The 13,025-nt window shown below is 36.2% G+C and overlaps 1 protein-coding gene across 3 annotated transcripts in view; it reads left to right on the forward strand.

Annotated features, from left to right (window-relative positions):
* LOC106873816 (atrial natriuretic peptide-converting enzyme) overlaps positions 1-12,369 on the forward strand; it is a 37,375-nt gene extending 25,006 nt beyond the window's left edge. For all 3 annotated transcript variants that reach the window (XM_052968390.1, XM_014921329.2, XM_052968391.1), the window contains 4 exons: positions 6,439-6,552; positions 7,899-8,012; positions 8,903-9,013; positions 12,232-12,369. In XM_052968390.1, the coding sequence (XP_052824350.1) occupies positions 6,439-6,552; positions 7,899-8,012; positions 8,903-9,013; positions 12,232-12,350 (458 nt within the window). In that variant the 3' untranslated portion in view covers positions 12,351-12,369. The remainder of the gene's footprint in view (positions 1-6,438; positions 6,553-7,898; positions 8,013-8,902; positions 9,014-12,231) is intronic.
* Positions 12,370-13,025: the final 656 nt, after the last annotated feature.

Here is a 13,025-nt window from a genome sequence, read left to right on the forward strand (position 1 = left end):
ATATATATATATATATATATACACACACACACATACACACAGGGTACGATGAATAAACTGTTGTTTAAATTACACAAAAATGAAAATAACACTGACATCTCATTTTAATAGATATATTTACCAAAATTACATAAAAATAATCTTGAAATACTAAAGAGTAAATTTATTCAATAAAACCGCCATTGACTTCAACCATGGCCTCCAGATGACTTCGCAATCCTCTGCAACCCTTCTGGACGGTCTCTTTGTTTAAGGTGGTGAATGCTGCCATAATCCTTGCCTTCAGCTCATCTTTGGTGTTTCAAGGAGTTTTATTTGTCCCTTGCTTAACTGCATCCTATGCATAATAATCAAGGGGGTGGCAGTCTGGGGAGTTATGTGGCCAGATGTTAGGGGTGAGGTATTCACAGAAATTGTCTGACAACCATGACTGAGTTCTCTTGCTTGTTGGCATGGTGCAGAGTTCTGTTGTCAGACATAGGATCTTCCAGCAGCCACCCTTTTGACCCAGAGCAGTACTACCTCTTCCAGGCACTTGATGTATGGCTCCATGTTGAGTGTGAGGCAGTGTGGGAAGAAGAATAGAGGCATAACATCGCCATCACTAGTTATCATTCCAAACACCTTGATCTTGACTGGATGTTTGATTTTTTTTATCACTCTTGGTACATGTCCTCAGATTGCAGTCTTCTCAGATTGCAGTATTCTCAGATTGCAGTCTTCTCAGATTGACACCCAAACACTCTGAAATGTTCATATTGGAACTTTGGGCACAAATGCCAATCAGCTCAGCATGTGGTTTCCAAATTTCTGGCAGAGTGAATTGCATCATGGTAATGTTTCTCTCACAGATGGTGCCCAACTGACTCTACTATACTATGCAGTCAATAAAATCAAAAACAAACAATGCACATGTGTGAAATTAAAAATTTAAAACAGCAACAATTTACCCATCTCACCCTGTATGTATATATATATTCTTTTATTCTTTTATTTGTTTCAGTCATTTGACTGCAACCATGCTGGAGCACTGCCTTTAGTTGAACAAATCAACCTCAGGACTTATTCTTTGTAAGCCTAGTACTTATTCTATCGGTCTCTTTTGCCGAACTACTAAGTTACAGGGAAGTAAACACATCAACATCGGTTGTCAAGCAATGTTGGGTACACACACACACACACACACACACACACACACACACACACACACACACACACACACACACACACACACACACACACACACGATGGGCTTCTTTCAGTTTCCATCTACCAAATCTTCTCACAAGGTTTTGGTCAGCCTGAGGCTATAGTAGAAGGAACTTGCCCAAGGTGCCACACAGTGGAACTACATATATGTACATATATATTCAGTACATATTACTTGCTTCAGTCATTAGGTTGCAGCCATGCCTGGGCACGTCAAACGAATCAACTCTAGTACTTTAAAGCTTGATATTTACTCTATCAGTCTCTTCTGCTAAACTACTAGGCTACAGGGACTTAAACATACCAACACCAGTTGTCAAGCAGTGTTGAGGGCACAAAAACATACACACATACAGACATGCATACATACACATTTACATACATACATACATACATAATACACATATATATATAATATATATATATATATATATGTATATATATATATATATGATAGGCTTTTTTCAGTTTCCATCTATTAAATCCACTCACAAGGTTTTGGTTGGCCTGAGGTTACAGTAGAAGGCACTTATCTAAGGCACCATATAGTGGGACTGAAACTATATGGTTGGGAAGCAAACTTCTTACCATGCAGCCATGCTGTCTGTCATGTTTGCTCATTTATACTTTAGCATTGTTTTGCTTTTAATGACAACAAATTGAGAAATATTATGAATAAAGCATTGAAATCGTGATGACTTTTGTTTGACAACTGATGAAGGGTGAGTGTCCACACCTGTTGTGATTTTTCATGCTCTCCAAACTAACACTGGTTATCAAATTATGGGGTGGGAGACCAGCATGAACTCACACACACACATATACACGCACATACTTACACTCCACTCACACACTCTTACATGATAAATTTCCAAACAGTTTCTGTTGACCAAATCTATTTACAAGGCTTTGGTTGGCTCAGGGCTATTGTAGAAGACACAAGCCCAATGTGTCATTTAGTGAGATTGAACCTGAATCCATAGCATTGCAAAGCAAATTTCTAAGTCATATGACCACACCTGCATCTGTTCATTTTTCAATATGTTCTCTGTTTTAGGCAGCGAGCTGGCAGAAACGTTAGCACACTGTGCAAAATGTATAGCGGTATTTCATCTGTCTTTACATTCTGAGTTCAAATTTTGCCGAGGTCGACTTTGCCATTTATCCTTTTGTGGTTGATAAATTAAGTACCAGTCGATCTAATTGACTGGGTCGATCTAATTGACTGGGTCGATTTAATTGACTGGGTTGATCTAATTGACTGGCTCCCTCCCCAAAAATTTCGGTAGAAAAGAATGTTCTTTGTTTTTAGAAAGATTGTAAATGATATTTAGAACGTTTATTACTGAACTGATTTATGGTTTATAGAATGTTCACTGTTGTGCTGTTTGTTTGCAGAATGTTCATACCTTTTTATGACTATTGTTTACTAACTTTTCACATATCTAATAACTATTGTTTACAGACTGTTCACTCTCCTAATAACTATTGCTTACAGAATACAATTAATATCCTGTGTTTATGTAATATTCACAGTTTACTAATTATGATTTGCAGAGTGTTCACTGACATACAGTGATTAGTGTTCATGAAAAAACATCACTATTACACCAATGATTGTTCACAAATTGTTCACTTTTTATAGTGATAATTGTTTACAGAATGCTCACTATTTTACTAACATTAGTTCGCATAATGTTCACTGCCATGTTGGTGATAGCCTACACATATTTTGCTGATGTTTTATTGATTGTTTACTGATTGCTGACAGACTTTACTGATGTTATGATGATTGTTTACAGAATGCTCATAGTATTGCTAACAATTGCCTCAATAACACTGTAACAATTTTTGTCCTTTGGTAGCAACTGTTATTTCTTATTTGCTTAACCCTTGAAAGTATGAAAAATGGCTGATATTTCCTTCAAACTTTGCTTTTGTTACATCATCATCATCTTCGTTTAACGTCTGCTTTCCATGCTAGCATGGGTTGGACGATTTTACTGAGGACTGGTGAAACCAGATGGCTACACCAGGCTCCAATCTGATTTGGCAGAGTTTCTACAGCTGGATGCCCTTCCTAATGCCAACCACTCCGAGAGTGTAGTGGGTGCTTTTTATGTGTCACCGGCACAAAGGCCAGTCAGGCAGTACTGGCAATGGTCACGCTCAAAATTGGTGTATTTTATGTGCCACCTACAGAAGAGCCAGTCCAGGGGCTCTCGCTTGAAAGTCCTTACACATGCCACAGGCACAAGTGCCAGAAAGGCGACGCTGGACATAGGTGCCGTCACGATTTTGCTTTTGCTTGCCCCAACAGGTCTTTGCAAGCTGAGTTTCGTGTCCAATGAAGAAGACGACGTTGGCATGGGTGCCAGTCTTACATTTGTTCAAATCCCAAAGAATCCTTTTCAACACGTGGCTTATGATCAGAGATCCGCATATTGTCAGCCACTTTGTAACATGCTCAAGTGGTTAAGGTCAAGCAACTGACAAGCAAATCTGTGGTACTGAGTAGAATATTTGCTATAATGATATTTCTGAAATTCAGCAACTCAACTGAATCTGTCTGAAGTGTAATGAAAAATAGGTCAGTTTCAAAACATTATTGTTCAGGTCACAAAAGCAAAGTTTGAAGGGAATAATAGTCATTTCCTTTGATTTCTAGATAAAAGCAAATAGAAAATAACACTTACTGACCAAAAACGAAAAAAAAAATGTTAAATGTTCACTGCCTTGCTGAATATTGTCAGCAAACATTTCATTAATATATTATGAATAATTTCAAAATGCTCGCTTCATTTTTCTAATAATTGCTTAAATGCTGGTCACTTTTGCTGTTGAATATGCATAAATCTCTTTTAATTTACTATGTCAATTAAAATATGGATATTAATGAAATATGGATCTTTTTTTTATCTTCTTTTACTTGTTTCAGTCATTGGATTTCAGCCATGCTGTGGCACTACTGCAAAGTGTTTAGTTGAGTAGATCAACCCCAGTACCTACTTTTTAAGTCTGGTACTTATTCTATCAGTCTCTCTTGATGAACCACTTAGTTCCAGGAATGTAAACAAACCAACAGCAGTTGGCAAGAAGAGGGATGGTAGACAAACATACACATATGTATACACAGTTTCCATCTACCAGATTCACTCACAGGGTATTGGTTGGCCTAGGGCAATAGCAAAAGATATTTGTATGAGGTGCCACACAGTAGGACTGAACCCAAAACCATGAGATTGCAAAGCTTCTGAATCATACAACCATGACTGCTCCTATAAGGATGCTATTTAAATGTTTACCAAATGATTTGATCTTTATCCTTTATGGCTATAGTGATAGAACTCATATTAGACAGCTGCTGCTTCTTATCACCTTCTTTAGGAGACAAACACAACACTATATTACTATGAAGATTTTCACATGTTGTTATACACTGCTGGTTGCAATGCACTTCCTTGCAATGTTATAGCTTTTGAATGAAGCCACTTTGCTGGATACGCAGGGAGGCCAATATTCCTCATGAATGGAATGTCAGTCAATTACGTGGTTATCCATTTACAGCTGAGTAGACTGATGCAACATTCAATGATGTTTTGCTCAAGAACACAATGCCCTTCTGGTCTGGGAATCAAAATTACAATTTTGTGATTGTGTGTGTGTCACCCTAACCACTAAGCAACACACCATCATCATATATATGATAAGGGTTATTATTCAGGGATCTGAGTGTAGGAAGTTTGTAAGCTTCAAGCAGTGAGTGGTAGGTATAAGACTGAAGATTCTTCTCAATTCTGCATTTTTATGTGTGTATGTATGTGTTAATTTATGAGAGATAAAGAGATTACATACTGTTTGTCTTAGAGAAATTCATAAATTAACATATACAAGACTCCACTTAATTCCCCCACTACAATTTAATATGAAGAGATAACAAGAGTTATCTCCCCATGGTACCTAATTATAGATAATGGGACAGAGTCAGAGACACAGAAAAGTCTTGTTGATGTGTTATGACCTAGAGATGCTTATTCAGCCAGCATAAAGGGGTGTTCCAAAAATAGAGTAGCATTTGAAGATATTTTACATAAAAATCTTGATAGACAAATGAGACATAGGATTTGGGGTGGGTGGGGGGTTCCTTACCACCTACAGCACTTCATTGTCTTGAATTCTTCTGTCTATATTCTCTTTCTCTCTCTCTTTCTTTCTCCTGTGAATTTAGAATTATTATTATTGCTGTTGTTGTTCTTGGTATAATAAATGTTGCTGGCAGTCTGTAAGAAGAAATACTTAGTAGCATTTCTTTTGGCTCTTTATATTCTGAGTTCAAATCCTGCTAAGGTCAACTTTGCATTTCATCCTTTTGAGATTGATAAAATAAGTACCATTTGAGAACTGGAGTCAATGTTATCAACTACTCTCTTCTAGAATTGCTGGCTTTATGCCTAAAGAAGAAGGAATCGTTACTATTATTATTGAGAGAGCAAAGTGACACTGGGGTAAAATATATGAAGCCCATCCATTATATCTCCCCATCTGATAAGGGTACACCAAGCAAATGCATCACAACCATATGTGCATATGTGACCTTAAGATAAACAGTGCATGACGTTGCAGGCAGGACCCAGTTAGAATTTTCTTCCAGTCTAGTAGCCCATACCACTCAAAAGGTCCCTGAATAAGGGTTGTTTAAGGACATTGAATGAAACACCCAGGTTCTCAGAAGTGAATTATTCAAACCCCAAAGAATTCCTCTCAACACATGGCTATGATGCTCCCCCCACTGTTTCTGCTCATGATCAGAGATGCACATATTGTCAGCCACTAAGGGACATGCTCAACTGATTAAGGTCAAACAACTGACAAGCAAATCTGTGGTATTGAACAGAATATTTGCTGTAGCCCATCTTTTATACCAAGACAAAACATGTACATGACAACACTTCTAGTCACTTTATTATTATTATTATTATTATTATTATTATTAAGGTGGTGAGCTGGCAAAATTGTTAGCATGCCGAGCAAAATTCTTTGCAGCATTTTGTCTGTCTTTACATTCTGAGTTCAAATTTCACTGAGGTCAACTTTGCCTTTCATCCTTTCGGGGGTTGATAAATTAAGTAACCACAAAATTTCAGGCCTTGTGCCTTGTGTAGAAAGGATTATTATTATTATTATTATTATTATTATTATTATTATTATTATTAATGATTTGTGTTGTAGAATGTGATTTCCAGAAACAGTTCCAATGTGGAAATGGAATCTGTATGTCCCACAAACATTGGTGCAACAATGTTAGAGATTGTTCTGATGGTTCTGATGAATTGCCAGGATGCAGTAAGTCATTCTACAATATTTTCCTTCAATATATTTATTTTATGTATTTTATGTTAACTTGTTAACTGTCTTGTTTTTATGATGTGTTTTTTTTTTAACAATAGCATCTTTGATTGCAAGTTTCAAATGCTCTAGTCAATGGTTCCTTTCATTGTAACAGCAAGAAGGGAAAGTCTGTACAAACTTGTGTGGCATAAATACCAAAAGGCATTTTGCTTGAAAACACCACTTGATTGGTTTTCTTGGTGATGTTTACATCATTCACTGTTATACAGCTCCTAAGGGAATACATATGCACACATATACTCACATTATCATCATCATCACTACCCTATTTAATGTTCATGCCCCATATTGGTACTGATTGGATGATTTGACAGGATCCAATACATCCAAGGACTGCATCAATCTCCTGTGTCTACTTTAGCATAGATTATACAGCTGGAGATCTTTCCTAATGCTATTTACTTTATAGATTGTACTTGGGGCCTCTTTTTGTGCCACCAGCAGCTTGCAACAGGAACCTGTGAGAAGCAGCTTTATGCTAAGAGATGCTGACTATGTACCTTCTCATATCTACTTCTCAGTAAACTCACAAAACTTCCATTCTTTTCTAGTATCTCACCTCAACTTAGATCTTATATTTCTGTAAGTTAAGATTATCATCTCTATCCTTCAGATGATATACTGTACAGTTAAGATATGTCATTCTTGTCTTACATATGAAGTATCTGTGAGCCAAGATTTATCTACTTTGTGCTAGAAATGGTACATCTTAACTCACAAATATCTGTGAGTTAAGATGTATGCCTACAGTTCTAAAGTTGTTGTATCTGAGAATTAAGATGCATCTTCCTGTACTATAGATGATATATTCCAGAGTTAAAAGGTGGTGTCTTCATACAACATATGGTGTATCTTAAAGTTAAAATGTTATATTACCTTTTACTTGTAATACAAGGTAATATTACTGAAAGTTAAGATCTATCATTTCTGTATTACAAATGAGTTAGGATCTATCCTTCAAGTGCTTAGATCTGTCCTCACTGTTCTACTGATGAGTTAGGATTTGTTCTCATTGTACCACCGATGAGTTAAGATCTATCCCTGCACTACAGATGAGTTGAGATTTATCCTCTCTATATAACAGATATTCTATTTGAGAATTTAGACCTAACATCTTTGTATTACAGATGAGTTAAGATCTGTTCTCTCTGTATTACAGATGACTTAAAATCTATCTTTCATATACTTCACATCAGTTAAGCGCTATCCTTTATTTACTACAGATATTATATTTGAGAGTTAAGACATTTATTGTTTACTATGTTTCATTATCATTTTAGAATGTCTTGAGACCCAATTCCATTGTAAACTGTCCGGAGAATGTATTCCTGGAGAATCTTACTGTGATGGTCATGCTCTATGTCAAGATCTCACTGATGAACCACACAATTGTAGTAAGTTATCAAGAATTGTCTATAATACTTTTAAGGTCAAAACTATTGACACCTCTCACCTGCAACGTTTTGTTTTCATTTTCTGACATAATCCTCACTCCTACTCTCTACTACACAGTTTAATTGCAATTAAAGGATGGCCTGCATGGAAATTAACTAATGTTGTTTCTCAAAGTTCTGCTGCACAAGTGAATCCAAAAGACCTAGCATTCAGCAATAAAGCAGAGTTAATAATAATAATAATAATAATAATAATAATAATAATAATCCTTTCTATTATAGGCACAAGGCCTGAAAATTGGGGGATGGGGATAGTTGATTACATCGATCCCAGTACTCAACTGGTATTTCATTTATCGACCATGAAAGGATGAAAGGCAAAGTCGACCTCAGTGGAGTTTGAACTCACAACGTAGTGATGGGCAAAATATTGCTATAAACATTTCGTCCAGCATGCTAAAGATTTTGCCAGCTCACCACCTTAATAATAATAATAATAATAATAATAATAATAATGATAATAATAATGATAATAATAATAATAATAATAATAATGATGATGATAATAATGACAACAACAACAACAATAAAGTAATTACTTTTTCCATAGAGTATTGATGAATATTTGATATACAGTCTACATTAGTTCTTCCTCAGTTGTAATAGTAGTAGCTTGAGTAGTACTGGTGATGGTAGTAGTAACAGTGCTTTGTGTAGTGGTGGTGGTGGTATAGGTGACAGAAATTGTGATAGTCGTGGTGGTGGTAGTAGTAATAATAGTATTGGTGGTGGGAGTAGAGGGTAGCAGGGTGATGTAAATGGTGTTAAAAGAAATGAAGAACCAGTTCATGAAACTCTTCTTTTTTTGTCTTCTTCTTCTCTCCCATTAGCATGCAACCCCAAATGGCACATAGAATGTGCCAACCATCGATGTCTTCCAAAGTCTTTCAAATGTGATGCAATTAATCAATGTGGAGATTTCAGTGATGAAGTAAATTGCAGTAAGTGTTTCATCCTCTTATCTCTTAAATTATTTATTCACATAACAGCACAATTACAAAATATTTTATTCTTAAATTGTAAAGTATGTCCATGGATATTAACTGGCTGGGTATCATCAATATTACACACACACACACACACACGCACGCATGCACACGCACACACACACACACACACACACACACACACATTGAACATATTCTTTTATTCTTTATTTGTTTCAGTCATTTGACTGTGGCTATACTGGGGGTACTGCCTTGAAGGGTGTTAGTTGAACAAATCGACCCCAGGACTTTTTTAAAGCCTGGTACTATTCTATCAGTTCCTTTTGCTGAATTGATAAGTTATGGGGGTGTAAACACACCAATACTGGTTATCAATTGGTGGTGATAGACAAACACACACATACACTTTCACATGCACACACACTCGTACATGCACACATATATATATATATGACAGGCTTTCAGTTTCAGTCTACGAAATTCACTCACAAGGTTTTGGTTGGCCTGAGGTTATAGTAGAAAACTTTTGATCAAAGTGACATGCAGTGGGACTGAACCTGGAACAACGTGGCTGGGAAGCCAGCTTCTTACCACACAGCCATGCCTATATGATAAAATATTATAAACAGAAGTTTATATCAGTTTTTCTTTGTGTACATTTCACACTTGTGATTGTTTGAGAGCTCTGCATTGGTTGTCTCATTTGATGTCTGTAACATAATGCAATAAGATGTTCTAATGATCTGCAGTGGTTCAGCATCCAATTGCACTTGGAACATCCAATGCAGAGATTCCAGACAGCCACAATAATGAAATCTATAATATGTAGGGAAATAAACAATATAAACTTGTGTTTAGTATAATTTCTCTTACATTTGCTCTGCATATCATAACCAGTTATTACTATTAATATAATAGTAAATAACCACTACATTGGAAGCAGACTGGATGATGACAATCTACAAGGAGCTCTAAACTCAAAAGTAGCAGTCATACATCTAACTGTACACATCAGATATACTATGTATGTATGTATGTATGTATGTCTCTTCTATTTTTTAATTATCATAAATCTTCCACTGAGGTGGGAGCTAGTTTCCAACAAAGATATGAGGCTCCATCTTTGGGATGTTGTCAACACAAACAAATTCACATTTGAAACTTGAGAAAAGTCTTGCATATTTTTACTGTTCCACTCACAGATTGCATTTGTAATGTATGAATTAGCCGGTATATTTCTCTTTCTGAAAATCTCAGTTTATCCAGATTCTCTTTTAAGCACTTACTTTGTATGTATGTATGTATGTATGTATGTATGTATGTATGTATGTATGTATGCATGCATGCATGCATGTATGTATGTATGTATGTATGTATGCATGCATGCATGCATATATGTATGTCATTATTCAGTTTTTTTTCAAGATTTCTTACTAATAAAGACAGAGAGCTGGTTTCTAACCTAGATTCCAAGACTCCTTCATTGGAATTTCAACAACATCAACAGGGTAATTTTGTATGTATATATGTTTGCATATGTGCAGATTTTTATGTTTTGTTTTATGTATGTGTTCTCATGCATATGTATGTATGTATATTGAAAATACTTCACGGAGTGATGACTGTGCCCTGCATAATTACAGGCTGCCCTTTGGCAAGTTATAGCACCTGTTCAGCCACCCTGCCAGGGATATGATGAAGTCATGAGATTGCAGTATGATTGATTGGGAAGAAATAATGGAAGAGCTCAACTGAGCTAATGGTGTTTCTTACATTGATGCTGAGCAGAGGAATCCGAGAAGATCAATGATCAGAATCATCAAACTCTATGAAGAGAGTAACTGCAATGCATCCATAGTGTTGGCATCCATGGTTGTGTAATCAGTTAATAAAAGATTCACTATGACTCAAGTTCCCAATTTGAATTCATAATAATGGAATTGATGGCAACAGAGTGTCATGCGAATCTGCAAAATAGATAACGAAACAAAGAAAAACAGTGTATGTATGTATCTATGTCACTGGTCTGGAGAGACTACAGAGGTCATGGACACTGACCCCCTACTCCATTGACTTATACAATATTGCAGGAATGGATTTGAAGACAAGTTTTTCATGATGAGCCAACTGGCAGGAGACCTAGGAGTAGGCCAAGAATGAAATGGTTGGCGGCGAATGAGAAGGCGGCGAGCTGGCAGAGACGTTAGCACACCGGGCGAAATGCTTAGCGGTATTTCATCTGCCGTTACATTCTGAGTTCAAATCCCGCCGCGGTCAACTTTGCCTTTCATCCTTTCGGGGTCGATAAATTAAGTACCAGTTACGCACTGGGTCGATGTAATTGACTTAATCTCTTTGTCTGTCCTTGTTTGTCCCCTCTATGTTTAGCCCCTTGTAGGCAATAAAGAAATAAGAATGAGATGGTTGGATAATATTCAAAGTCTCAGCTGGTGATGCTGATGCTTGGGAATCCAGCAGAAAAGTGTAATAATGGTTACTTCTGATAGCAATCTACTTCCATGACCCTCCCAGAAATAGTGGTGGAGAAAATGGGTGGATGAATGGATGGATGGATGTTAAAGTGTTGGATAGTGGGTGGAACAGTGCTGGATATAGGAGTAAGCTAAACAAGTTACAATTTGAGACTTACAATTAGCTGGGCTTGGAATGATTAAGAGATATGCTTTTAATTTTTGTGAGATCTGATGTAAATGTTTAATGGGAAACTTCCAAACTTTATGTAGCTTAGAGGCTCCCCCATTGTAACAGCATTAAAGAACCCCAAGCAAAGCAATGCACTGAGGTCACAACATACAAAATCTTAGCATAGATCAGCACTAAGACACTGGAGCAAGGCATGGACCTCCAACCTGTTGAATCCTGTTGAAACATGCAACCCATACCAGCATGGAAAGTGGACATAAGGTTATTATAATTTAATAGGGAAAATGCCACTAGAATCACCTTATCCCCAACAAAAAAGAAGCATAATTAAATTAACTATTTTGTACAGGTATGGTTGTGTAACTAAAAAGCTTGTTTTGCAAGCTTTGGGTTCTGTGCCACTGCCTGGCACCTTGGGTAAGTGTCTACTATTATAGCTCTGGGTTGACCAATGCCTTGTGAGTGAATTTGCTAGCCTTTGTTTTGTTTTTTTCAATTATTTTTATTGGTGTTCATTTTTGTCCAATTCTCTTTCTATTGTCTTCCAGCTTGTTTTGGCAGTGATTACAAATGTAAGAATGGGATGTGTCTTCCTATAATGAAAGTCTGTAATGGTCAACCAGACTGTGCTGATGGTGATGACGAATCAAGTGACTGCAGTATGTAGATCATTTTAACTCTTTTGTTATCATATTTCTGTTGAAATACTTTGCCTTTGATTCAATTAATTTTGAAAATTATGAAGAATTTAGTGAAATAACTGTCATTGTTAAGGTGATGTTTGGAACATGAATTACTATGAAATTTTGATTAAAATTTCTGTTTTAGACCACTTTAAAACAGAAAATTTTTTATCACAAAACCAGATGTGCTCTCAGCCCTGGTTGATAGCAATAGGATAAAGTTAAAAAGATATGCTCAGCTTAATGTTTTTGTTGCCATATTTTCTGTTGAAATATATTTCCTTTATTTAACTTAATTTTGAAAATAATGAAGAACATAGCAAAATAATTTTGCCATTATGGTTGGAATATAAATTAACATAATCTTAATATGAAGTTTTAATAAAGAATTTAATAAGGTAACTTTGTACTTATTGAACATGAATTTTTGTTGGAAGGTTTGAATTTAGATGACTTTAAAAAAAACAAGGGGTTTGTATTAGGAAGTTACGGTTAATGTTGGGAGGATTACTGAACTGCTTTGCCAATGGGTTCCACAAGGTAAAAGAAGACATGGCCGACCAAAGGAAACGTGGCGGAGAACAATAACAAAAAAACTTAAAAGCTGAGGGTTAACAATGGAACAAAGTGTCAAGGATGCTTTTAGTGTTGGAAGGTGG

This window comes from Octopus bimaculoides, chromosome 5, assembly GCF_001194135.2.
Source record: "Octopus bimaculoides isolate UCB-OBI-ISO-001 chromosome 5, ASM119413v2, whole genome shotgun sequence".
NCBI lineage: Eukaryota > Metazoa > Mollusca > Cephalopoda > Octopoda > Octopodidae > Octopus > Octopus bimaculoides.